At 35.6% G+C, this 27,304-nt stretch overlaps 1 protein-coding gene across 4 annotated transcripts in view; it reads right to left on the bottom strand.

The window, feature by feature from the left end:
- The window catches only part of TMEM131 (transmembrane protein 131), a 236,478-nt gene that overhangs the window by 108,131 nt on the left and 101,043 nt on the right, over positions 1-27,304 (bottom strand). For all 4 annotated transcript variants that reach the window (XM_074213733.1, XM_074213734.1, XM_074213735.1 and 1 more), the window contains exon 3: positions 10,393-10,433. In XM_074213733.1, the coding sequence (XP_074069834.1) occupies positions 10,393-10,433 (41 nt within the window). The remainder of the gene's footprint in view (positions 1-10,392; positions 10,434-27,304) is intronic.

Genomic DNA, 27,304 nt, shown 5'->3' with positions numbered 1-27,304 from the left:
TCAAAATTTCCCTAACTTTATTGTCCCAATTACTCCCATGTGCAAACTGTAAAGTCATCTTTGACTCTTCCCCCTCATTTACTTCAAGTTCGCTGACAAGTTGTGTTAATTTAGCCCTCATACCTCACATTTGTTTTCACTCCACTCCACTCTAGTTCTGGACTTCAATATCTCAATTTATTATAATTGCCTCTTAATTATTACCCATGATACTATTTTTTATTTTCCAACATATCATTCATAGAGCCAACCAATAATTTTTTTTCCCAGACCCATAATTTGATTAATAATGAACAGTGGGTGAGGAGGATACTTTTACTAATGCAGATGAGCAAGTACTCCATAACTTAATCAGATGGTTGTCTGGAACATAGAGAGGCTATAACTTGCCAACAGTCACAGTAAGTATGTACTAGAGGCAGGTCTTGAATCTAGGTCTTCCTCTCTATCCACTGTACCATTATATCTATCAAAATATTGCTAAATAGGGGCAAGCTAGGTGGTGAAGTGGCTGGTCCATAGTCAAGAGAACCTGAGTTCAAATCAGTCTCAGATACTTATTAGCTCTATGACTCTGGTCCAGTCACTTAATCCCAATTGCTCTCTCCCCTCCAAAAGATATTACCAATATTACAAATATGTATTTGTAAATATGGGTCCTTTTCCCCTTTCTTTGATTTCTTTGGAGAATAGAGATGATTGTGCTATCATGAAGTCAAAAGGTATGCAGAGTTTAATAGCTATTAATGCCTAGTTCCAAACTGTTTTCTAAAATACCTAGACTAATACAAGGTCTAGCAATATTGCCTGTTTTATCACATTAAAGTGTCTGTTTTATCAGTGAAGGTGTCTGTTTTATCAGTCACTCCAGTATTTGTGGATTTGAGGTAGAACCTTGTAGTTGCTTTAATTTAGATTTGGTGTATACTTTCATCTGGGTGTTGACAGATTAAATTTAGTCTTAAAAATGCCTATTTAAATATATGTATATGTGTATATGTCCTTTGACTTTATCAATTGGGGGAGTGAGTTTTATTCTTATAAAGTGAAACAGTTTTTGAGATAACCTAGAAACAAGATTTTAATCAGTGAAATGTGCTGCAAAGATTTTTTTTTCAAACTGTTACCCTTCAAATGTTAATAGCACTGGTTTTTCTTGTGCAAAACAGTTTTTCATTTTATATAAGCAAAACCATCTGTTTAATTTTTTCTTTATTCTTTGGACCTGAACTTTTCACTGGTTATCTTTCATCATGGAATTCTCTGTTTCTTTATCTTCACCTACTGACTTCCCTGGTATATTCTACCTTTTACAGTTGGCTTTTCCTAAGCCTCTTAATTTTAGTGACTTCTTTTTCGTGATTATCTCCAATTTATCTGGTAAATAACCTGCCTGTATGTAGCTTTTGATATGCTGTCTCTCTTATTAGAGAGAACAAACTGTCTGTTTTACTTCTTTATATCTTCAGTACATAGCACAATGCCCAGAGTAGAGCAGACATTTAATATATGGTTATTGACTGAATGAAAGATATTTTCTTCCCCGAACCTTTAACGATGTCATCTTTGATGTCTAAGTAAAAATAACTATATGTAATGTAATGTAATGTAATAAGTAATGCATACATTGTGGTAGATAGTGTGATACTGGTCTACATCTAATTTTCTGCTCAACTATCCAGTTTCTCAGAAGTTTTTGGTGAATAGTGAATTCTTAACACAATAGCTGGGATCTTTGGTTTTACCAAACATTAGATTACTTATGCTCATTTAACTGTTTTTTTTTTTTGTTTGGATTAAAGTAAAGTTTGAGCTATGCAAGTCCCCAGATATAGACAAGGATGATTCTGTTCAGTGTGTATCTAATCTGTAATACTAATTGACTTCTCTATTTCTTAAAATTTACCAAATCATTTTGATGATTGCTGATAGACTTTACATTTTACCCAAATTTAATTACTTCCTTCACTCCCCCTTAACTCAATATGCCATATCTTTCCCTTTACAAGCTGTCCTGTCATTAAAATGCTTTCCTTCCTCATTTTTGCCTTTTATAGAAGTCTTATTTTCCTAGGGGACACAACTTAGATAACATGTCCTCTGTGAAATCTTCCCAGTTGGTCCCTATTGCTAATGTTTTATTCCTTTCTCAAATATTCCCAGAACCTGTTTTTTTCATTCTCACCACTGCCTACATTATTCTCCCATCTTGTATCCTATTTAAGTATCTTCACGTAGTTTCTCCAAAGAAGAATGTAAGCTCCTTAAAAGCAGGTCCTATTTCATTTTTTTCTTGATATTCTCAATATCTAACACAGTACCTTGGCAAAACATGGATGCTTAGTAAAGGTTGGTTGAATTGAATTTATGTTGTGTTTAGTTTGTTCAACAGTATGTAGATGTGAGATGGGACACAGAGTAAAGGGAAGAGCAAGGAAGTTAGTTTGATTGGAAAGTGGAATAGATCAAATAAGGGAAAGTGTGTTAAAATGTGGAAAGCTAAAAGAGGTGACAGACTGAGATTGCATAATCCATTTTACACCCTCCCTCCATTTACCATTCTACTCTGATCAAATTGTAGGACCTTTTATCTCCCTTCCATACCTTGGGCTTGTCTGCCATACCTTTGCTCATGTTGCTCATTCACTATTTCTGTAATTCTAGAATTATCAGAAAGATTAAAAATATTGCATGAAATAAATCTGTAGTTAAATAATAAAGGGTACGTAAATGTAAAGAACAGGATTCCCCCAGGATTACCAAGATTTAGAAAGTAGTATTTTCATGTAACCCATGATACAATATTTTTTACAAAATAACAATGAGGTTGAATCTTTTCACAATGCAGTCTGAGTTGATAGCTTTCTTCAACTGATATGCCAAAATGGTACAGACCAATTTCTGACATTTATTTATGGTCATAGATAATTAACTGAAAGCTTATTCTTTTCAAACTTCAAGAAAATGGACTCCTTTAGCTTTTTAATATTTAGATTGCATTAAATTTCCTCTCATTTACCTACCTTGGATTTTTTCAATGTAGGAAGAGAGGCAGATTTAGGGAGAAAGATAATGAGTTCAATTTTATACATGTTGAGTTTGGAATGACTAAGCAGCATTAGGTGAGGAGGTCCAGCAGGCAGTTGGTGATGAGGTAATAGAACTATGTGAAGGTGAGTGCTATATATGTAAATCTAGTCACCTGTACATAACTAAAAATTTAATATACTGAAGTCTATGAGCACACTTAGAGAGTCAGGGTAGTAAGAAGGGTTAGGACAGTGTCCTGAGGTACATCCACATGAATACTGAAAATAATCTGTTAGATGAAAAAGAAGAGTTTTGAAAAGAACTATGTTTTGAAAACGCAAGAAGAGGTATCCAAGATGAAGGGGGCTGACAGTATAAAATGTTAAAGAAAGGTAAAAAAGAATGAGAATAATGAAGACTACTGGATTTAATAATTAAATAAATCATTGGTAGGTCTTCTAATTAATTATGTGATCAACAAAATAAGGACTAGACATTTTCTCTGACTCCTATGACTGCTCCAATGTCTCTGAAATAGAAATTTGTCAATATATATATATATATATATATATATATATATATTAGATTGCTCTCTTGGGTAGGGGAGGGTAAAGGAAGAGAAGGGATAAAAATGTGAAACTCAAAAAACAAAAAATGATCCTGAAAACTACTTAGTCTTTGACAAATTTGTCAAAGACTACTTAAAAAATACAAATATCTACTCCAAATAAATATATTCATGAAAATAAAAATATAAACATTGGAAGTTTGGCTAATCATTGAATGAATGTGAAGAGTCCTGGAATGTGTGTTCCTTTCTGTGGCTCTACAGACTGACCAGTAAAAGGAAGTTCACTAGTAAGGTCAGCAGACCTTATTTTTATAAAATCCAGAAGCCAAAGCATTTGGAGATCTCAGGATTCATCTCAGAATTAATCAACTTTTTTTTTTGGCACCCTGTCATCAGGTGCTTAGTTGACTGGTACTTTCCATACTTTTCAGAAGTGCAATGATATTTTTGTGTACATAATCATGCCTCTGAGGTACTTTTTGAATCAAAGATTGATTAATATATTCAACATTTTTGTGTTAAGCATATTTGATTGCAATCTGAAACTTTGAAAACTGTCTATCATTCAATATTGCTTAATATAGTCTCTTCTTTGAAGGTGGCTTAGCCCTACCTGATCTAAAATTATATTATAAAGCATCAGTCATCAAAACTAGTATTGGCTAAGAAATAGAGTGGTGAACCAGTGGAATAGACTGAGTGCAATAGCAGGAAATGATTATAGTAATCTGCTGTTTGATAAACCCAAAGAGTTTAGCTATTGGGATAAAAAACTCTCTTTGATTAAAAACTGCCGGGAAAATTGGAAGTTAGTATGGAAGGAACTTAGATTAGACCAACACCTCACACCTTAAACCAAGATAAGATCCAAATGGATACAGGATTTAGATATAAAAAAACAATACTATAAGCAAACTAGAAGATCAAGGACTAGTTTACCTGTCAGATCGATGGAAATGGGAGTAGTTTATGAGAGCATCACTAAAAACAAACTAAATGATTTTGATTACATTAAACTAAAAAGCTTTTGCACAGACAAAACCACTGTAACCAAGATGAAAAGAAATGTAGTAAACTGGGAAACAATCTTTACAACTACTATTTCTGACGAAGGACTCATTTCTAAAATATACAGAGAAATGAGTCAATTTTTTTTTTTAAAAGCCATTCCTGGGACAGCTAGGCGGCGCGGTGGATAGAGTACCGGCCCTGGAGTCAGGAGTCCAGGAGTTCAAATCCGGGCTCAGAAACTTAATAATTACCTAGTTGTGTGGCCTTGGGCAAGCCACTTAACCCCATTGCCTTGCAAAAACCTATTTAAAAAAAAAAGCCATTCCCCAAATGACAAATGGTCAAAGGATATGCAAAGGCAATTTACAGATGAGGAGATATCAAAGCAATCCATAGTCACATAAAAAATTGCTCTAAATCATTACTTATTAGAGAAATGCAAATTAAAGCTTCTCTGAGGTACCACCTCACACCTCTCAGACTGGCCAATATAAGCAGAAAGGATAATGATCATTGTTGGAAGGGTTGTGGGAAATCTGGGACACTATTACAATGTTGGTGGAGCTGTGAACTCATCTAACCTTTCTGGAGAGCAATTTGGAACTATGCCCAAAGGGCAACAAAAAAGTGCATATCCTTTGATACAGCAGTACCACTACTGGGTCTATCTATACCCTGAAAAGATGATGAAAAAGGGTAAAAAACATCACTTTTCATAGCAGCCCTGTTTGTGGTGGAAAAGAATTGGAAATCAAGTAAATGTCCTTCAACTGGGAAATGGCTTAGCAAACTGTGGTATATGTATGTCAAGGAACACTATTGTTCTATTAGAAACCAGGAGGGATGGGAATTCAGGGAAGCCTAGAGGGATTTGCATGAACTGATGCTGAGTGAGATGAGCAGAACCAGAAAAACACTGTACACCCTAATAGCAAAAGGGGGGAAATGATCAGCCATCAGTGCAACAATCAAGGACAATTTTGGGCTGTGTCTGCAATGGAGAATACCATCTGTATGCAGAGAAAGAACTGTGGACTTTGAACAAAGATCAAGGACTATTACCTTTAATTTTGAGAAAAAAACATATCTTATTGTCTAATCTTGCTATCTCTTATACTTTATGCTTCTTCCTTAAGGATATGATTTCTCTCTCATCACATTCAATTTGAATCCATGTATACCATGGAAACAATGTAAAGACTGGCAAACTGCCTTCTGGGGTGGTGGGGGGAAGGAAAAAAGATTAGGAGGAAAATTGTAAAACTCAAAATAAATAAAACTTAATATATATATATATATATATATATGTATATATATGTATACATACATATATATAATCTCTTCTTAGGTTTTTAAAGCCCTTCATAAGTTGGTCACTTCCTACTACTTTTCCAGTCTTCTTTTAGCTTCCTCCTTTTCACATACTCTATGATCCAAGAACAGTGGCTTCCTTCATGTCCCCACCACAAGAACTTTCATTTCCTAACTCAATATATTTTCACAGGCTTTCCTCCATGTCTGACCTCCACAGCCTGACTTCCATAGTTCAGCTGAAATTTCACCTTTCTCCCATTAAGGTTAATGCCTTCCTGCTGAGACTATCCTCAATTTATATATCTTGTTTTATATACAATAAGAACATATATTCTATTTATAAACATCCAAAAAGGAAAGATAAAATGAATGGACAATGTATATTGTCCAAATTTCAACATACTTTTGAATAGCTATTCTGTAGGGTTTCTCTCACAGAGACTATCTAAGACTAAACCATACAAGATGGACAATAAGTTGGGTCCAGAAATGAATACAAGAATGAGAGAACAGACTACCTCTCAGAAAAATTTCAAAGCTCTTTTACTAACCACAATTTTCCCTTTGAAAGCAAAGACCCTTATTTTCAATACTAATATTTTGTTATTATTATATGTCAATGTCAGATGAAACATTACTGCCTTTGAAGATCCAAAATAAACATCACAGTGGGCACCAGAGAGGAATATACGAATGTGAGCATGTTGCAAAATGTACCACAGTAGGAATTCTGAAAAACAATAAGCTAAATCTTTGTTTTTTAAAAAAGTACCATATGCTTTGTGAATTATTCTGTGTGAAAATTGTCTTATGTAATGCGATATCTTTATAACTATGAGCTAGTTAATGCTAGCCACAAAAATTAGAAGTGAGTTGTAGAAGAATCAAGACAGGAGGAAATATTTGTCTGAGTATATGCCTATTTTCTAAAGTCAAATGATTTTTCCAGGTTGGCCTTCTCTGCTCCATTTTAAGTGATAAAGATAGGCAATAAAATGTTCTCTTAGAGTACAGGAAAATAACAGTAACAATCCATCAATAAGATATGCATTTCAAGTGGTATTAATGTTTATGGGTTAGTGATCTTCATACATACAAAATGGTACCAATTTACAAGGAGGCTCATTGAGTAAAAATAATGTAATCTATAGTCATGTAACTGACTCAGATTGCTAAAATATGTGAGGGAAGAGATTATGTATATTTGAATTCATCCCCAACACTTCCCATATTATATTACAAATATCATATACTTGATTAGAGTGAATGAGTAATGAATTTGGGACTAAAACTCATAACATGTTAGGCTTTCAGTCAATTAAAATTCCACAGCCATTCTACATGAAAAGGTATACAGTATTGTACAACTGGAATACTGTCATAAATATTACAGATCGTGTTGTCCAAGTAGTGATGCAGACTAAGGAAATCATGTTAAAAATAGAACATCACATTCATTCTAGTTCGAAATTTGCTACTTTTCTGAAAGCTATTATGTAATCGCTATACAATGTGTCATAGTAGCGAGATGCAAAAGATTATTCCTGATGATTTAAATTCATTTTCAAGTGCTTTTTTCCTATAGTTGATCCTATCCATTAAGAAAGATGCAGATTTTGGATTATGCCCAAAGGGCAACAAAAATGTGCATACCCTTTGATCTGGCAATACCACTACTGAGTCTATACCCTGAAGAGATGATGAAAAAGGGTAAAAACATCACTTGTACAAAAATATTTATAGCAGCCCTGTTTGTGGTGGCAAAAAATTGGAAATTAAGTGAATGTCCTTCAGTTGGGGAATAGCTTAACAAACTGTGGTATATGTATGTCATGGAACACTAATGTTCTATTAGAAACCAGGAGGGATGAGAATTCAGGGAAGCCTGGAGGGATTTGCATGAACTGATGCTGAGCGAGATGAGCAGAACTAGAAAAACACTGTACACCCTAACAGCAACATGGGGGTGATGATCAACCTCGATGGACTTGCTCATCCCTTCAGTACAACAACCAGGGACAATTCTGAGCTATCTGCAATGGAGAATACCATCTGTATCTAGAAAAAGAATTATGGACTTTTAAACAAAGACCAAAGACTATTACCATCAAATTAGAAAAAAAAAAAAGCATTATGTTGTAATGTAATTTTATTATCTCATACTTTATATTTCTTCCTTAAGGATATGATTTCTGTCATCATATTCAACTGAGATCAATGTATAACATGGAACCAATGTAAACACTAACAGAATGCCTTCTATGGGGGATGGGGGAGGGAAGCAAGAATGGGGAAAAATTGTAAAACTCAAAATAAATAAAATCTTTCTTTAAAAAATGTTCACTCTCTTCACATAGGCTGAAATTTCTCACTTTTTAAAAAAATTTGACACAAAAAGTTTTAAATAGAAAATTTCAAAATATAGAGACAAATTGTATTTCAAAGTCCCAGTTTAAAAGCAACCTATGTACTTTTTGTAAAATCTTAAAACATGATTCCAGTATCATTCCAAGTGACAGCAGATCCTAGCAGTTAAGATATTTTTCAAATGATAAGTCTAAATAACTGGACCTATAGCTACTATAGTTGTTGCAATATTAACAAAATAGCATCTGAAGAAGACAAATATGATAATACTGTCATTTATATAGTGTTTTACTGTTATTATTTGCATTATTTTAAGGAAAGTTGCCAGAGGCAGATATTATCATCCCTATTCTATAGTAAACTGAGGCTTAGAAGCAGTACCTGCCAGAAGACAACTATGATGACAGATGAGATGATGAATGAGTACATTACAGGAATGGGGATTAGCCTGAACTTCACAGATCAAGATATTTTCTAACCTAAATTTCCATCTGACTAGAAAGAGAAACAAATAGGTCTTAATGTCTCAAATGTGTCTCCAATTTTTCTTATCTAATTCACACTATACTAAGTATCAGTCCTAGGTTTTAGTTCTAGTTCTTTTAAGGAAATAGCTTACTATTCTCACTTGATGCTCACAACAGTTTTGTTAGGCTAATTAGGTAGGGCCAGACATATAACTTCAATAGGATTCAGTTTCTTTAATGAGCTATACAATTCTAACTTAGAATTATTTGAAACTTGTAGGCTAGAAAAGAGAAGAAATAATATGCCTCCAAATATCTAAACTGATGGATGCCTCTAACCTTCCTTCCCAGTCATTTCACAATTTTCTCCTTGAGGTGCTCTACATTTCTACCAAACTGGATTAGTAGGTGTTCTCTAAAACAGCATTCCATCACCCTTCTCTGTGCTTTTGCTCAGGCTGATCCTCATTCCTGAAATGTACTCCTTCATCATGTCTATATTCTAGAATGGCATCAAATGCCACCTCCTACAGTAAAAAAGGCCTTTCTTGATTCCTTTGGTTATTAGGACTTATCAGTGTTTGTATTTATCTGTTAGTGTACATGTTTTCCTCCCTTTTTAATATACCCAGCAATTAACCAAGTGCCTTACAGTATTAAATGCTTAATAAATGTTTGTTGAAGAATATTGCTATAGATAAATGAGTGATTAGATTTATTTTATTGGGTCCCTGCACACAGAATCTGCACCAAGAGAACAGAAGTTATAAGAGAACTAGAATTTTGACTTAATAGAAGGAGGAACTTCTTAACCATAGTTTTCCTTGAATGATAATGAGTTCTTTGATAACAGATATACTATAGAAGGGACTCATGCTACGGGTTGGATCAGATTATCTCCAAAGCTCCCTCTAATCTGGGATTCTGTTATCCTTTAAAAACATAGAAACAAAATGTGTTCAATAACTGAAGAATAATAAAACAAATTGTTATATGTAGATAATATAGAAGATAGTCAAAAGAAATGGCATATGAAATTAAAATATGCCCAAAAACTTAAATGGCTTTCCCCAAATTATATAGGTCAATAAAAATGCAGTTCTCCTTACTCACAAATCCCTACCCCGTGGTACAAAATGTATGGTAGCAGTAACATGCAATGAGGAGTTATAAAGATACTCCTTATGACAAAAAAAAACCAAGTGCCATCTAACTGATTGGAATCATTAAAAACATTTTACAGAAGAAATCTATTTATATCTATCTATATGCAACTATGCTTATGGTGAATCAAAAAATCTGAGACTTTATAATACATAAAATTTTTCATTCAAACATTTTTTTTGACTCACTGAGCTGATCTAGTGCAAAATAATACTGTTCTCTCTCTCTCTCTCTCTCTCTCTCTAGATTTTTTTGCAAGACAATGGGGTTAAGTGGCTTGTCCAAGGCTACACAGCTAGGTAATTATTAAGTGTCTGAGGCCCGATTTGAACTCAGGTACTCCTGACTCCAGGGCTGGTGCTCTATCTACTGCACCAAAAAAAAAAAAAAAAAAAAAAACTGGATTCCCAAAAGGATTTGAAAGTGTATTAATAAAAGCTTAATGAAATTCTAATATTTAGCTCTTACCTTTTTTGCTGATAGGAACTGAGTCCAATTGTTGTCTCAGTCTGCAAAAGGAACAATATGATTAAGATAGTGGATTGAAAATAACATTTTAACATAACAATCAACACAGACTAATTAAGATTTACTAATTAATCTTAATCTTGTTCTTATGGCTAAATTTATATGAATGCTTAACATAATACCTTATGTTAAATCTAATTATCAAGTCATGAATTTAGCTTCCACAGGGATAAATTGCAAGATAAAAGAGTAAAAGACATACTTCAGTTCATATTATTAACATATAAAGAAGAAACTAATATTAACAAACATTATTGTTGCTGTTTGTCCTTCATTCTCAAAGAAGACCACAACATTGGATTTGAGTGTGGGGGTGTTATGCTAAGTCACCAGACTCATTTTCTTCTCCATAAACATTTGGGTCCAGAGGCCAGATATAAATCAGGCTGACTAGAGATGGTTCTGGATAAGAGGCAATCAGGATTAAGTGACTTGCTCAAGGTCACACAGCTAGTAAATGGAAAATGTCTGAAGTTGGATTGGAACTCCCATCAATCTGACTTCAAGGTCTATTCATTGTGCCACCCAGCTGTATATATGTATACATATACGTGCGAACACACACACACATACATACACACACACACACACACACACACACACACACACACAGACATTCACACTCACACAAGAATGAATGCTAGTACATTTGAAGACATTGTCTTGAAAGTCTACAGACTATCCATATGGCTACATTACTCAGAACATTTTTGAGTTAACTTCTTGATTTCCTTCATAATTAGATTACAAAAGTCAAATGGAAAAAAAAAATTCATTAACAATCATCACATTTCTGACCTAAGTCATCAGAATCCAGTTTTAACACCCTGACCCTCACTGATCATATTTCTGGTCTTAAGGATACCTATTTCCAAAAATCAATCAATCCTCAAAGATTTTCTACCTCTGAGGATATTCAGATAAATTACAGATTTTAAAGTGATTCCAAAAGAATTCACAATGTGTTTTAATGGTAACAAAATTTTATTGGTGCACTCAATCTAACAGTGATTATCTTTAAGGAAAACATTTTAATTTACAATATTTACTGAAAGCATATTATTTCATAGACACATTTTGTAAGCTACACAAGGAGTGATTTCAAAGCTTTGTGCATTAATCACTTAAGAGGTTACTACTGTAAAATAACTTTGTATATGCCTAATCTTTTCCTTATATTACTTGGTGACAACCAGTGTCTTATGCTGTAGGAATTTAGTGCTTGATGAAATGAATAATTAAATAGCCTTTCATGCTGATTATTTTGAAGTGACAATGAAAGTTTCTGTTCTTCTTTTAAATAAAATTCTTCCTCATTACAGTTAAAACATTTTTAAAATTTTGAGTTCCTTTGCCCCTTCTCTCACCACTTTGAGAAGGTTAAGTGATTTGCTATATGTGCTAAACATTTCCAAATTCATCAGGTTGCAAAAGAAAATAGGCCAAAAGCAAAAACAAAAAGGAAAAAACAAAATCTAATTCCAGAAAACTAAAAAACAGTAGATGCAAGTTTCAATAGCTTTTTAAAGTCTGGCAATTTATAATAATATCTGATAATTTTTGATACCTGAACAAATTTTATTCAAAAATACATTTTTTTCTAATCTGTCCCTTCCAATTTTGGGGCTACAATTCCTATGTTGGAACCCTTAAGAAGTCAACTAGTCCAACCCACTGGTGAGCAAAATGAAAACTTGGGTAAATTGTGATTTGATAACATAAACAGAGCTTATAATATGTTCATATTCTATGAAAGTCATCCATCCTGAAAATATATAGTCCTAAGGTAAGTTATTTTTTGATATACCAGGACTATTAAAATACATATTGTCAATAACAATGACCATAATATTGGGGGCAGGGCAGGGGACAGAGAGGATACTGCTGTCCATTGTCCACTGCAGGCTCAAATGTCCAACACTTAAAAGATAGCCCCTCCCTCTGAACAGCAACAATGATTGGTAAAGCTCTCTCCTAGATGACAATTTTCATCTGAACTTCCTGTACTATACCTGGTACAAAACAACTGTCTAATAAGCAAGATTGGTTGCATTTCATTAAATAGAGAAATTGAAGTCATTTAAACCAAGAAAATGTAACAAGTCACAGATAGATGACTAGAAATGAAGGTGGGTGGGGCATTCATTTAGTTTTAGTGAGAGTAATGGTGAATAGTTTTTTGTGTTTCATAAATCAACAAATCAATGAATGAATGCTTATTAAGCTTGGATGGGGCTAGGCACTGTGCTAAGCAATAGGGACACAAAACAAAAATAGTTCCTGCCCTCAAGTTGGATTTAATGAAAGAAATCTAATGGAGGAAACAATATGCAAATAATTACACTACATAAAGATATTCTCAGAAGGAAGGCATTATGGTATTAAGGATGTCTGGGATAAATTTCTTACAAAATATGATATTTTAGCTGAGACAAAAATCTGAATCAGATGAGAAGGGACACAGAATTTAAGAGAATTTTATATTTAATCTAGAGGCAAAAGAAAATGAATAGAATTGACAGAATGGGAGTGGAGATTTTGTGTAGAGTAGATTTTAGGAAGATCATTTTGCAGAATGGAAAAAGGCTAGAGGCAGGGAGACCAAATAGCAGGTTAGTACTGCAATAGTGCAGGCATGGTGATGGAGACAAGGGTGATGGAGGTATCAAGGATAGAAGGTATAAATGAAAGATGTTGAAAAGTGAGAAGCAACAGCACTTAGCAACAAGAATAGTATCTAGGTTACAAGGCCTGCATGGTTGGAAGGATGGTGCTAGCCTTGACAGAAAGGATGAAGGGACTTGGGGAAAGAATTATGACATTTTTGGATACATTAAAATCAAGGTGAATATAATCAGTATCATATTTAGGGAAAAATCTTGATATTGAAATGAGTGATTCTTAAAATATGAGATGAATATGAATCTCCAATATGTGGTATCTAATAGAGTTGCAAGTTTTTAGGTTAAGAAGAGATTTTAGGGTGAGATCTGAGAATCATTTATATAGAAATGACCAATCAATATATTAGAAGCTCAAATGAGGGGCAGCTAGTAGAGCATGGGCCCTGGAGTCAGGAGGACCTGAGTTCAAATCCAGACTCACACACTTAATAATTACCTAGCTGAGTGGCCTTGGGCAAGCCACTTAACCCCATTTGCCTTGGAAAAAAACCTAAAAAAAAAAGCTGATATGATCACCAAGCAAAACAGTATAGAGAAAGAAGAAATATCCAGGACAGAATTTTAGGGGGCATTTTCAGTTAGTAGGCATGGTTTGAATATAGCTCCAGCAAAGAAAGGAGGCTTTCCCTTCTTTTCAGTTTCATCATTCAACAAATCAATTAAAGAAACTTACCATGGAACTAAGTGCTAAATTATCAGATAATAAATGCTGCACAATTTGAATAAAAAAATTTTAATTAAAAAAGAACAGTAAAAACGAGAACATTTCACAAAAACTAAAGAAGAGATAATGAGGTATTCTAAACCCTTTCCAATCTTAACCTTTCCTACTTTCTCTAGTATTACTATCCCCTAAAACACTATGTATTCAAGTCAAGCTGTATGACTTACATTCTACTCTGGAAGATACCCCAGGCCCACCCAGAAAAATTCATACTTGATTGAGAAATTGAAGAATGTAATTGCTTGTTAATTACTATCAAGAAAACTCTGGAATATTTGAGATTTAGACTATATTTATAGTATAACACTAGATTTGGGACCCTGCCACTTACTATTTACATGAGCCTTAGCAAACTGTTAACTTCTTGTGAACGTTCTCCTCAGTTGTAAAAATGAGAGTGTTGGAGTAGGTAACCTTGAATGTTTCTTCTAAATATAAATCTATTAATCAATGATTCTATAAAATCATAACTTTCTGTTCATTAGGGGAAAGGGATGAAAGTGATGAGGAAAATACTCAATACTGTTTTTACAAGGCAGTGGGGTTAACTGACTTGCCCAAGGTCACACAGCTAAGTAATTGTTAAGTATCTGAGGCTGGATTTGAACTCGGGTCCTCCTGACTCCAGGACTGTGGTTCAATCCACTATGCTACCTAGCTGTCCCCTTCAATACTGTTTTTTTCTTTTCTTTTTTACAAGGCAATGAGGTTAAATGACTTGCCCAAGGCCACACAGCTAAGTAATTATTAAGTGTCTGAGGCCGCATTTGAACTCAGGTCTTCCTGACTGACTCCAGGGTCGGTGCTCTATCCACTGCACCACCTAGCTGCCCTAAATACTGTTTTAATAAACAAACTGATACTTTGTAATTTTCTTTGTTAGAAATGAGATCTTGGGGCAGAACCAAGATGGCAACAAAAATGGATCTTGTCTTAGGCTCTCTCTCATAAAACTCATAAGCTAAGGACTCTAACTAAACTTTTGAGAGACAGAACCCACAAAGGGACCCAGTGAGGCAGTTCTCCTACTCAAGGTAACCTGGAAAAGAGCAGAAAGGCTCTGCTCCCTGGGGTCCGAGGGGTGGCGCCAGAGGGAAAGAACTTCAGCCTCCCAGAGGCAGCCCCAAGGTGCTGGGAGCTGTGGCTCACAGCAGCAGGGGAGTCTCCTGAGCTACACCCCAGGGAGCACCAGGCACAAAGTGGGGGAACAGCAGGGGACCTCTGCCAGAGCAAGCACATGGAGCCCAGCCCTCAGGGCGCACAGCAAGCAACAGTCTTTCACCAGCCCAGATCCAGGAACAGAAGAAGGCGGAGCCTGTAAGCAGGAGCCCCCGGGGCATGAGCCCATTGAACCTAGGGAGGGGAGTGAGGAGAGACTGCAGAGCTCTGTCCTCTGTCCCTGGAACAGGACTCTGGGGCTCTGACCACATTCAGATCCTGATCACAGTCTAGGAGGGAGGACAGAGCCTCACATAATGAGACCATTGAGGGAGTGTTCCAAAAGCTCAGGAAGCACCCCAAAACCAGGCTCAGGCTGGGAAAATGAGCAAGCAGAGAAATAAGAGGAAGACCATTGAGAAATATTTTGCATATGAGCCCAAGAAGGATCAAAACAATCAGTCTGAAGATGAGGAAGCACAAGCTCCTGCATCTAAAGACTCCAAGAAAAAACAGAAATTGGGCTCAGGCTATGATAGAGCTCAAAAAAGACTTTGAAAAATCAAATGAGGGAGTTAGAAGAAAAACTGGGAAAAGAAAGGAGAGGGATGAAGGAAAAACATGAAAATGAAGCCAGCAGCCTAGTCAAGGAAATCCAAAAAAATGCTGAAGAAAATAGCATGCTAAAAACCAGCTTAGGTCAAATGGATAAAACAGTTCAAAAAGTTATGGAGGAGAAGAATGCTTTAAAAAGCAAAATTGGCCAGATGGAAAAAGAGATAAGAAAACTCTCTGAGGAGAACAAATCCTTCAGGATAAAGAATGGAATTCAGGGAGATTGATGAATTTACAAGAAATCAGGATTCATTTACTTCAAAGCCAAAAAAATGAAACATTAGAAGAAAATGTGAAACATCTCATTGAAAAAACAACTGATATGGAAAACAGACTTAGGAAAGATAATTTAAAAATTATTGGAATACCTGAAAGTCATGATCAGGAAAAGAGCCTTGACATCATTTTCAAAGAATTACTACAGGAAAATTGCCCTGATGTTCTAGAAGCAGAGGGCAAAACAGAAATGGAGAGAATCCACCAATCCCCCTGAGAAAGAGATCAACTACCCAGCAAGGCTGAATGTCCTCTTCCAGGGGAAAAAGATGGACTTTCAATGAACCAGGGGAATTTCAAATGTTCTTGTTAGAATGGCCAGAGCTGAACAGGTTTGATCTTCAGATACAGGACTCAGGAGAAGCATGGAGATTGGAGGAGAGGGGGGAAAATATGAAGGACTTGATGATGAACTGCATGTATTCCTGCACAGAAAAATGACACTGATAATATTCATATGAACCTTCTCAGTTAACAGAGAAGGTAGAGGGAGCTTTTATAGTTGAAGCACAGGAGAAAGCTGAATTTGAAGATAAAATATGGTGTAAAAATGGAGTCAATAGAAAAAAAGGGAAATGTGATGGGAGAAAGAAAAAGGAGAGGGGGAATAGGCCAAGATATCTCATATAATAAGATTTTTCTTTATTACAATAAGCTATTGCAATGATATGGAAGGCGGGGAAGGCAAAGGGAAATGAGGGAATCTTCGCTCTCATCAGAGGTGGCTAGGAGAGGAAACAGCACATATATATACTCAATGGGGTATAGACATCTGGAGTAAGAAGGAGAGAAGTGGGGCAAGAAGAAGGGGGGGATGTGAGTGATGGAGGAGAGGATGGACTATGGGGGAAGAGTGGTCAGATATAACACATTTTCTTTTTTACTTCTTGGAAGGGGCGGGGATTGGATGGCCTGTCCTGGACCATAGGGCCAGGTGGATGCTGGGCCTAAGGGGTGGTGTGGAGGCTCAGGGCCTCTTGGCCCCAGGGCCTGGGATCTGTCTGTTGTGCCACTCAGTTTCCCTACAACAGAGTCAGAGTGAAAGGAGAGAGAAAATATAGTACATGGTAGTGGAGAAGTACGATAGGAGGGAGCTGCAATCAGCAATGGCAACGGTGGAAAAATATGGAAGTAACTTTTGCGATGGACTTACCATAAAGAATGTGATCCACCCATGACAGAGTTGTTGGTGTTGGAACAAAGACTGAAGCACATTTATTATTATTATTATTATTATTATTATTGGGGGGGTGCAGGGCAAATGGGGCTGGGGGGCCTGCCTGGAGCTGCATAGCAGCTCAAGGGCCAATGCTCTGTCCACCACCCAGCCACCCCTACTATTATTACTATTTTATTTTATTTTGGGTCTTTTTTTTCCCTTTTTTTGGTTTTACAGGACATTGGGGTAGGGGTGGCTTGCATGTCACATGGCTGGGTGACTTGGGTGTATGGGGCCGGATATGGGCTCAGGTGCTTCTGGCTCCAGGGCTGGGGTTCCGTCCATTGCGCCACCTGGCCAAACCTAGAATTATTACTATTATTTCTTTTTATTTTTTTTCTCCCCTTTACTTTATCGCTCAAGCGAGTCTATATTTTGCGGGGGGAGGGGGTATTCTGTTTACTTTTAAGCAAGAATATTTTATTAATGTATAAAAAAAGTATTTGTATAAAGAGAATAAATAAATATAAAAACAAAAAAAGAAACGAGATCTTAGTAGCCCTCTAATCTAAAATATTTCCCTTAAAGTGTTACTTCTATAGAACATAGTGAGAGTAGTCATTCAAACTCTTGAGAGTTCATTCATTATTGCTCCCAACAGCTCCCTGAAAGTTCTTGAAACCCCAAATTCACTTGCTGAAATTCTATATCAATATCTTCCACAGGCATTAAGTCATAGGCTAGTATTTTTGTTAGTTTATTATCTAATACCAGCATTTTATAAGTAGCTTCAGTGTTTGTTCACTTATGCATCATAGTAACAAGTTCCTTCTTGTGTGTAAATATTAATTTGCAAAATCAGGACAAGATAAAGGACATTTATTCTAAAAAAAACACAGGAATAACTTCAACAAATAGTATTACTGTTAAAAAGTATATAAGTACAGCGACTAAGTTATCTGAAAATGGAAATTTTTGTTTTCAAAATGTTACTAAAGGGGCGGCTATGTGGCGCAGTGGATAGAGCACGGGCCCTGGAGTCAGGAGTACCTGAGTTCAAATACAGCCTCAGACACTTAATAATTACCTAGCTGTGTGGTCTTAGGGCAAGCCAAGCCACTTAACCCCACTGCCTTGTAAAAACTAAAAAAAAAAAAAAAAAAAAAAAAAAAAAAAAAAAAAAAAAAGTCTCCCTCCCAAATATTTAGGGGCAGCTAGGTGGCACAGTAGATAAAGCACCGGCCCTGGAGTCAGGAGTACCTGGGTTCAAATCTGGTCTCAGACACTTAATAATTACCTAGCTGTGTGGCCTTGGGCAAGCTACTTTACCCCCATTTGCCTTGCAAAAACCTAAAAAAGAAAATGTTACTAAAACTGATTTTTCTCGACAATAAAAAAAAGTATCATATTTGAGGCAAATTATATTGTTCTCTGAAGAACTTTTTTCCTCATTTTTGTTATTTATTTTCACATTACAATAGTTCTCTTGAAAAGCTAAACATAACCCCCCCAAAAGATAGAGAAATCTAAAGAAAAATAGAGAAGGAAAAAAATATACTTCAGTCTGTGTTCAGACACCACCAGCTCTGTCTCTGCAACGGGTTGCATTCTTTATCATGAGTCCATCAGGCAAGTTGCTTCAATTTTTTTCCCCCCACAGTTGTTATTGCTAACTATATTTCCCTCCATTCTATTCCTCCCTATTTCCATTTATTCTATTCTCTCTCTGCTTTCACCCTTTCCCTTCTCAGAAGTGCATTGTATCTGACTATATTCTCCCATGATCTTCCCTCTCCTCTATCATCCACACCCCACCTCCCTTCCCCTTGTCCCTATCCCCCCTTTCCCCATCCCTGTCCTCTCCTTTTTCCTCTAGGGTAAGATAGAGTTCTATAACCTATTGAGTGTGCATGTTATTTCCTTTCTGAGTCACTTCTGATGAGAATGAAGGCTCACTCATTCCCCCTCATCTTCCCCTCCTATTCCATCGCAGCTTTTCTTTGACTCTCATGTCAAATAACTTAGCTGATTCTACCTCTACTTTCTCTTTCTCTCAGTACATTCCTTTCTCGACCATTAACTTCATCTTTATAGTATCTTATACCTTCATATTCAGGTTCTACCTACACCTTGTCTATATATATATATGTATATATGTATATGTATGTGTGTGTGTGTGTATATATATATATATATATATATATATATATATATATATATATATGTATATATGTATTCCTTCTAACTGCCCTAATAAATAAGGTTTATATGCGTTACCCTATCTTCTCATGCAGGAATACAAGCAGTTTAACACCATTAAGTCCATTATAATTTGCCCTTTTCATCTGCCCTCTCCATGCTTCACCTGAGAACTGTCCTTGAAGATCAAACTTTCTGTCCAACTCTGGTCATTTCAACAAGAAAGCTTTAAAGTCCCCAATTTCATAGAATGTCTATCTTTTTCCCTTGAAAGAGATGTTCAGTTTTGCTGGGTAGTTGATTCTTAGTTGAAATCCAAACTTTTTTGCCCTCTGGAATATATTTCATGTTCTATGAGGCCTTGATGTAGGTAGATGCTGCTAAATCCTGTGTAATCCTGACTGTAGCTCCATAACATCTGAACTGTTTCTTTGACTACTTGGAATATTTTCTCCTTGATTTGGGAACTCTAGAATTTGGCTATAATATTTTTTTAGGTTTTTTGGAAGGCAAATGGGATTAAGTGGCTTACCCAAGGCCACACACAGCTAGGTAATTATTAAGTATCCGAGGCCGAATTTGAACTCAGGTCCTCCTTATTCTAGGGCGGTGCTCTATCCACTGCGCCACCTAGCTGCCCAAATTTGGCCATAATATTCCTGGGAGTTTTTATTTTGTAATCTCTTTCTGGAGGTGATAAATGAAATCTTTCAATTTTATTTTATCCTCTGATTCCATGATATCAAGGCAATTTTCCTGGAGAATTTCTTGAAAAATTTAGTTTAAGTTCTTTTCCTGGTCATGACTTTTAGGTATACTAATAATTTTTAAATTATCTCTCCTGGAACTATTTTCCATGTCAGCTGTTTTTCCAATGAGATATTTCACATTTTCTTCTAGTTTTTCATTCTTTTGGCTTAGTTTTATCATTTCTTGATTTCTCATAAAGCCATCACTTTACTTTAGCTCCATTCTAGAATTTGAAGGAATTATTTTCTTCAGTTTTTTTATCTCCACCAAGCTGCTGACTTGGTTTTCATTTTCCTGAATTGCTCTCATTTCTCTTCCCAAATTTTCCTCTACTTCCCTTGAATTTCAAAATTTTGAGCCATTCTATAGCCTGAGATCAATTCATTTTTTTTTTTGGAGTTTCAACTTTATCATCTTCTGAGTGTATACTTTGAGCGGCCATAGGACCAAAGCAATTGTCTAAGGTCAGATTCTTTTTTCTTCTATTCTTTTCTATTTCCCCAGCCTATGAACTAATTTTAACTCTTTGTTGAGGTGGAGTTCTGTTTGGGAACACTTCACCTCCAGGGATATCAGTTCCTTCAAGGTCTCATGAGAGGCTCTGACTACTCTCATGGTCTTTGCTCTGGTCTATGGATGACCACAAGCACTCCCTTCTGTTCTGGAACTTTGAGGACAGTCCCTGCTACTCTAAAGTAGTTTGGGGCCCCAGATTGCAACCTGGATCTCAGTATGGGCAAAGAAATAAAGTCCTGCCCCAGGAATAGGTTGAGAGACATCTGCTGTCTACCCCTGACTGCCTTACTGTCCCTGAGATGAAAGCTCTAGAAGCAGTTGCTGGGTGGATCTTCAGGTTCCTGGGACGGGCCTGTGCTGAAGTCCGAGGTGCACTGGGCTTCATGTTCACTCTGGTGCAGCATAGTTTTCCCACTGACTTTTCAAGTTGCCCCTGGCAATCCCTGGGCTGAGAGGTGTGGCTAGAAAATTGTTTCATTCAGCCTTTCTGTGGATTCTGCCACCCTAGAATTTGGTTAGAGTAATAATTTTAAAGTATTTGGGGTGGTCTGGGAGGGGGAGAGCCTGTAGTAATTCCTGCCTTTACTCCATATCTTGGCTCCACCTTCTAAGGCAAAATCTTGATATTGAAGTGAATAACTCTTAAAAGGAGCATAGTAGAATGAAAAGAGCATTGGAAAACAATCAAACAACCTTAGTTCTAGTACTAGTTATGCCAATGAATTTCTTTTCTTTCTTCTTTTTTAAGCTTTCCTTTTCATTCTAAAAATGAAGAGTATAGAATAATTTGATTGAAAAGGTTCTTCCAGTTCATAAATTCTATGCTTCTAAGATATAATAAAGCACATATTCAAAATTGGTCTAATTTAGCCAAAGTATCCAAATCATTTCTGAAGACACTGTTAGTATATAAATGAAAATAAAAAACACAAGCTATACACTTTTGTTTTAGGGATTCTTTGAGTTTAGATAAATCAGTAGTCTTCATTCAATACTTTTTAAAGCTGGACACAGGCTGTCTAAAGTGATAGAACAAATAGCTTCATTTTTCATGTGATATGGCAAAATTAATCTTAAGTAAACCCTTAGATTACTGTGCCTATTTTCTCCTATTAAACATGCTTATATTTCTATTTCTCTCCATTTAGACTGTTAATAGAAATATCTACTAAAAATAAATATGTGACAACATCTTAAACTCTTTGGTAGAAATGTTTTTTAAATAATAAAACATTAACATGTAAAAATAATATCACTGGCCAAAGAATCAAAGGAAACACTGTAATATATTAGAGCGGGAAGAAACTACTTTTTCTACTTTTACATTTGAAGTAATTAAAATTCAACTGTCACTATTTTTGTTAGTTCCCCCTTTTTCTGCCCTCCCCCTCCCTTTCTCCCCTTTTAATACTTGAAAGGTTAGATGTTAACTAAGTATGTATAGGTTGACTTTAAGCCAAGTCTGATGAGAAGATTCAGGTGTTTCTAATCTCTTCTTCCCCTCTATTGCCATAGGTATTTTGTACCTCTTAGTGCAATGAGATTTACCCCCATTCAATCCCCTCCCTCCTCCCATCTCCTTCCTGTCCCCCCTTTTTAAGGTGGTAATGTTTTTTAGATCATTCTATCTGAATCATAGAAACCTCTGAGTATTTGTCACTTCTAGCTAAGTACATTCTACTAATAGAGTTAAAATTCTTGAGAGTTATTACCCTCTTTCTCCCAAGTGGGGTTAAAGCCAGTTATAGCTCATTGGATAGCAGTCTCATGGATAGGTCATGAATATCCACCACTTCTGACTAGGTATATTCTCTCTGTTAGAGTTACAATTCTCAAGATTTATGAGAATCTTTTCCCCCATGCTGGGATACAGCCAATTTCAACTTATTGGATAGCAGTTTTTTTTCTTTTACCTCCCCCCCCCTTTTTTAACCTTTTCATGTGTCTCTTCAACTTCCTGTTTGATGTCCAAATTTTCTATTTAGCTCTGGACTTTTCATCAGGAATTTTTAGAATTCTTCCATTTCGTTAAATGTCCATCTTTTTCCCCTGGAAGACAAGGCTCAGCTTTGCGGGATAGTGGATTCTTGGCTGCATTCCAAGCTCCCTTGCTCTTTGAAATCAATCCCTTAATGTTGATGCAGCCAGGTCCTGAGTAATCCTTACTATGGCTCCTTGATATTTAAATTGTTTCTTTCTGGCGGCTTGGAGGATTTTCTCTTTTATCTGCTAGTTCTGGAATTTGGCCACAACATTCCTTGCGGTTTTCATTTTAGGATCTTTTTCTGGAGGGGATCGATGTATTCTTTCAATAACTACTTTGCCCTCTGGTACCATGATATCAGGGCAATTTCCTATCACTAGATGCTGTAATATTAAGTCCAGGCTTTTTTTTTTCTCCTCTTCAATGTTTTCAGGAAGTCCAATAACTCTCAGGTTGCCTCTCCTCGACCTATTCTTGAGGTCAGTTGTTTTGTTCATGAGGTATTTTACATTTTCTTCTATTTTTTTCTATTTTTTTGATTTTGTTTAACTGGCTCTTGCTGTCTCATGGAGTCATTAGTTTCTGCAGGCTCCATTCTTTTTTTTTTTTAGGGAGGAGTTTTCTTCATTAACCTTTTGCACCTCCTTTTCCAATTGGTCAATTCTACTTTGAAAGAGCTTTCCATTTGACCAATTTGAGAGAATTATTTTCTTTTTACATTTGCCCAATTGAGGATCTGGGAGATTTATTCTCATTTTGTATTTGTCTAATTGGAGGATCTGAGGGATTTATTCTCATTTTGTATTTGACCAATTGTATTTTCTAAGGATTTGTTTTCTTGTTGCAAGGTATTAATTGTCTCTCCCAAATTTTCCAGTTGATTTTTAAACTCCTTCCTTATTTCTTCAATTGTCACTATTTTTAATGCAGTTGGTATAAATCATTCATCATCCTACTCATTCTAATAAACAAAACTACCCTTTAACAAACAAATGCCATATCACTTCATTATTATTGTAATCGTTAATATCAATACTTCATACTGCTCATTTTATTTACAACTATAATTTTACTTTAAATTCATTAAAGGAAAACTTAGCAAGTTTAATGTGCATTTTAATGTAACAACTTATATTAACTGGAAATTTTCACACTATAATTCATTTTTTCAGTTGATATTTTATTTTCCCAATTATGTTATTAAAGTTTTTCAATATTCATCCACATGCATATGCATATTTTAAAGTTACACAATTTCCTTCTACCCTCCCTTCCCATCTTCCTCTCCTCAACTCCATCAACAATGCATTAATGTCCCAGTCCTCCCATAACCCCTCCAACATCGAGTGTTTTCAATTTTTGTTATCTTGGCCAATCTGATAGGTGTAATGTGAAACTTCATAGTTCACATCATAATTCTAAATACAAATGACCATTAACTTTCCTAGGAAATAACATACAAAGTGGAAAAGCAGGATAGGGATCATATGAAAAAACACTACAGAATTTCTGATTCATGCAATAGATGATAAATTAATATATTACAAATAGTAAAACTTTAGTATACTTAAAAGTGAAATACCAAAGATTTTCAGGAAGATTTCATGAAAAAGGTATTAAAAGAAATATATGTTTCTCATTTCTTAGAAGCAGTTACATAATAGAGGATGCATTGCGACTCATTACTTTCTGCTCAGTAGATGGCTTGGTATATATCATTTTTTAAAAATTTTATTTATTTAAGGCAATGGGGTTAAGTGACTTGCTCAAGGTCACACAGCTAAGCAACTATTAAGTGTCTGAGGCTTGATTCCAGGGCCAGTGCTCTATTCACTGTGCCACCTAGCTACCCGCTATATATCATTTTGAATGAAGTGATTTAAGTTCCCTGGACCTCAATCTGCCTTTGAAATCCACAAATGAAAGGAATAGGGAGCTGTCCAAATCAAACATGGTACAAAGATTCAAATGATTTTTTTATATCTTCAATAAAGATCTTGAGTACTTGTTCTTTATTAGTATAGAGGATGAAGGCATTGAAGTATTTTTTTAATGAATATTTTTACGAACTCTGATAGACTTCAGAAAGTTTAGAAGCAATTAGATCCTAAGCAGGACTGGCAGAAGAGTGTTCTGTCTTACAGATATTATCTAATTTTATCCTCACAACTCTGTGAGATATTTGCTATTATTATCCCAATTTTACAGATCAGGAAAATGAGGTTAAATGATTTGCCCAAGGGTCAAACAGCTAATGAGACTGACTGAGACCAAATTCTCTGATTCTAGGGCCAATGTTCCACCCACTGTCAGAACTCTTTAATAATATGCTCTAGTCTTCTCCCAGGTACTTATCCATTGCTCTTCAGGCGATCTTCAACTTTTTATCTTTGGGGACAGTATGAGTTCCATTAATACACTTATAATTATCAATGGAAGAAACCTGGTATTAAAAAGATGAGTCTCAGTTTCACGGAGAAGCTTAGAATGATGAAAAGAACCATCTTTTCATGAATTCTGGGCCCAGCACTAGAATCACAGATTTAAAGGTCAATCAAGTCCATTTTCCTCATTTTGCAGTTATAGAGCTTAGAAATATTGAGTGATTTATATAAGGTTACACAAGTAGTAAAGAAGCAGAGTCAGAATCTGAAGGCAAGTCTTTTGACTCCATAACCTGCACTCTTTCCATTGTACCAAAACATCTATCCATCACCATGTCATACTCTAGATATAAGCATCTTTCAAACACTTGATTTTTCCCATATGGATAACAGTATTTCATATAAAGCATCAAATAGGTAGTGTAGTGGATTGAGTGCCAAAACTGGAGTCAGGAAAACCTGGGTTCAAAGTCCTTCAACTTTTTAATATAAAAGCTGCTAAATTATTCTGTGTGATCCTGACAATAGCTCCACACTCTTTAAATTGTTTCTTTCTGACTGCTGGTAATATATCCTCCTTGACTTGGGAATTCTGGAATCTGGTTACAATATTTCAATGAGTTTTCATTTTGGGCTCTTTTTCAGGAGATGATCAGTAGATTCTTTCAGTTCCTATTTTACCCTCTGGTTCCAGAGCATCTGGACAGTTTTCTTTTGACAATTTCTTGAAAGATGATGTTTAAGCTCCATTTTTTAAAATCATGGCTTCCAGGTAGTCAATAATTATCTTTCCTGGAACTATTTTCTAGGTTAGTTTTCTTTCCAATGAGATATTTCATATTTTCTTTTTTTCATTATTTTGATTTGTTTTATTATTTCTGATGTCTGATTGATTTTTGTTTTATTGTTTCTGATGATTTAAAGAATTCTTTTCTTTAATGAGCTTTTCTATTTGACCAGTTCTTCAGTGGATTTTTCTACTGCCTTTTCCTTTAACTTGTGCTTCCTTTACCTTTATCAAGCTGTTGATAATTTTTTCATCATTCATATGCACTCTCATTTCTTTTCCTAATTTTGCTCCTATTTCTCATTTAAAATTCTTTTTGAGTTCTTTTTGGGCTTGAGACCATTCACATTTTTCTTTGAGGTTTTGCATGTAAGCAGTTTGACACTTTTGTCTTCTTCTTGATTTGTTTTGATCTTCCATCATCACAGTAGCTTTCAGTCATTTTTGTTTTTTTTTGTTCATCTGTTCATCTTCCAGTCTGTTTTAAGATTTTTAGGCTAAAATTGGGTTCTGATTCAGTGTTGGAAGGGGCATCATCCCAAACTTTTAAAGTTTTTTTTTTAAGGCTTTTTAAGGCCTTTGCTATTACTGGCCTACAACTTGGGCCATGGGTCTGGGCTGTACTGAAGTCTACAGAGCCTTTCTGCTTGGTTATGCAGGACATCATGGGTTCCTAAAAGCTGGGCTGTGAGAAAGTTCAAAAGGTGAACTTCACCCCTCTGCTTTACTGGAGGCCAAAGGGCTATAAGACCCCATCCACTTGGCTGTGTAGAGACTGCAGGGCCTCAATGCTGGACTGCCCTACCTAGGGCTTCGAGTCTGATATGTGTTTGGCCTAGATGCTATTTGCATAGGACTGTGTTCTCTTTTTACCTCAATGAAATAGAACTTTCTTGCTGACTTTCTAAGTTGTGTTAGTTTGAAAAATTGTTTCACTCCTTTCTTTTTTCGGTTCTGCCACTCTAGAAATCATTTTTTTTTCTTTTTAGGTTTTTACAAGGCAATGGGGTTAGGACATTTAAGTGTCTGAGGCTGAATTTGAACGCAGGTCCTCCTGACTCCAGGGATGGTGTTCTATTCATTATGCCACCTAGCTGACCCCTAGAATTCATTTTGAGACATTATTTTAAAATTGTTTGGAGGTGAATTTAGGATAATTCTGGCAAGTTCTTTTCTTACTCCACCATCTTGGTTCAATCCCTCTAAGGTATTTACTTTCAGAAACAAGTGCCAGAGAAAAACAGTTCATAGCAGCAAGAATTTAAGAATCACTGAACTTCCTGAAAACCATTACCAAATAAAAAAGCTGAATATCTTATTTTAATAAATTATATATCAGTGGAGACCTATCAGAACCAAGACAAAGTAAAAATAGCAAGAATGACCCAGTCACCCCTTCAAATCCTAGAGTCAAGTTTCAGAGGCTCTGAGTCAAAGGGGAAAAAAAATTACTGTAAACAGTCATTTAAATTTCATAATGTTCTTTGTATACTACTCTTCATACAATATGTCAATGAACACTTTTCTCAATAGGTTAGGGAAAGAAAATATCAATAAAGTGGACTTGGGGAAAATAAAACCCAAAATATTTCTCTTTCAAATAAAAATAGAAAATT

Source organism: Macrotis lagotis, chromosome 1, assembly GCF_037893015.1.
Source record: "Macrotis lagotis isolate mMagLag1 chromosome 1, bilby.v1.9.chrom.fasta, whole genome shotgun sequence".
In the NCBI taxonomy this organism is placed as follows: domain Eukaryota; kingdom Metazoa; phylum Chordata; class Mammalia; order Peramelemorphia; family Peramelidae; genus Macrotis; species Macrotis lagotis.
Note: the sequence above shows the minus strand (reverse complement) of the source record. Positions and strands in the feature narration are given on the sequence as shown.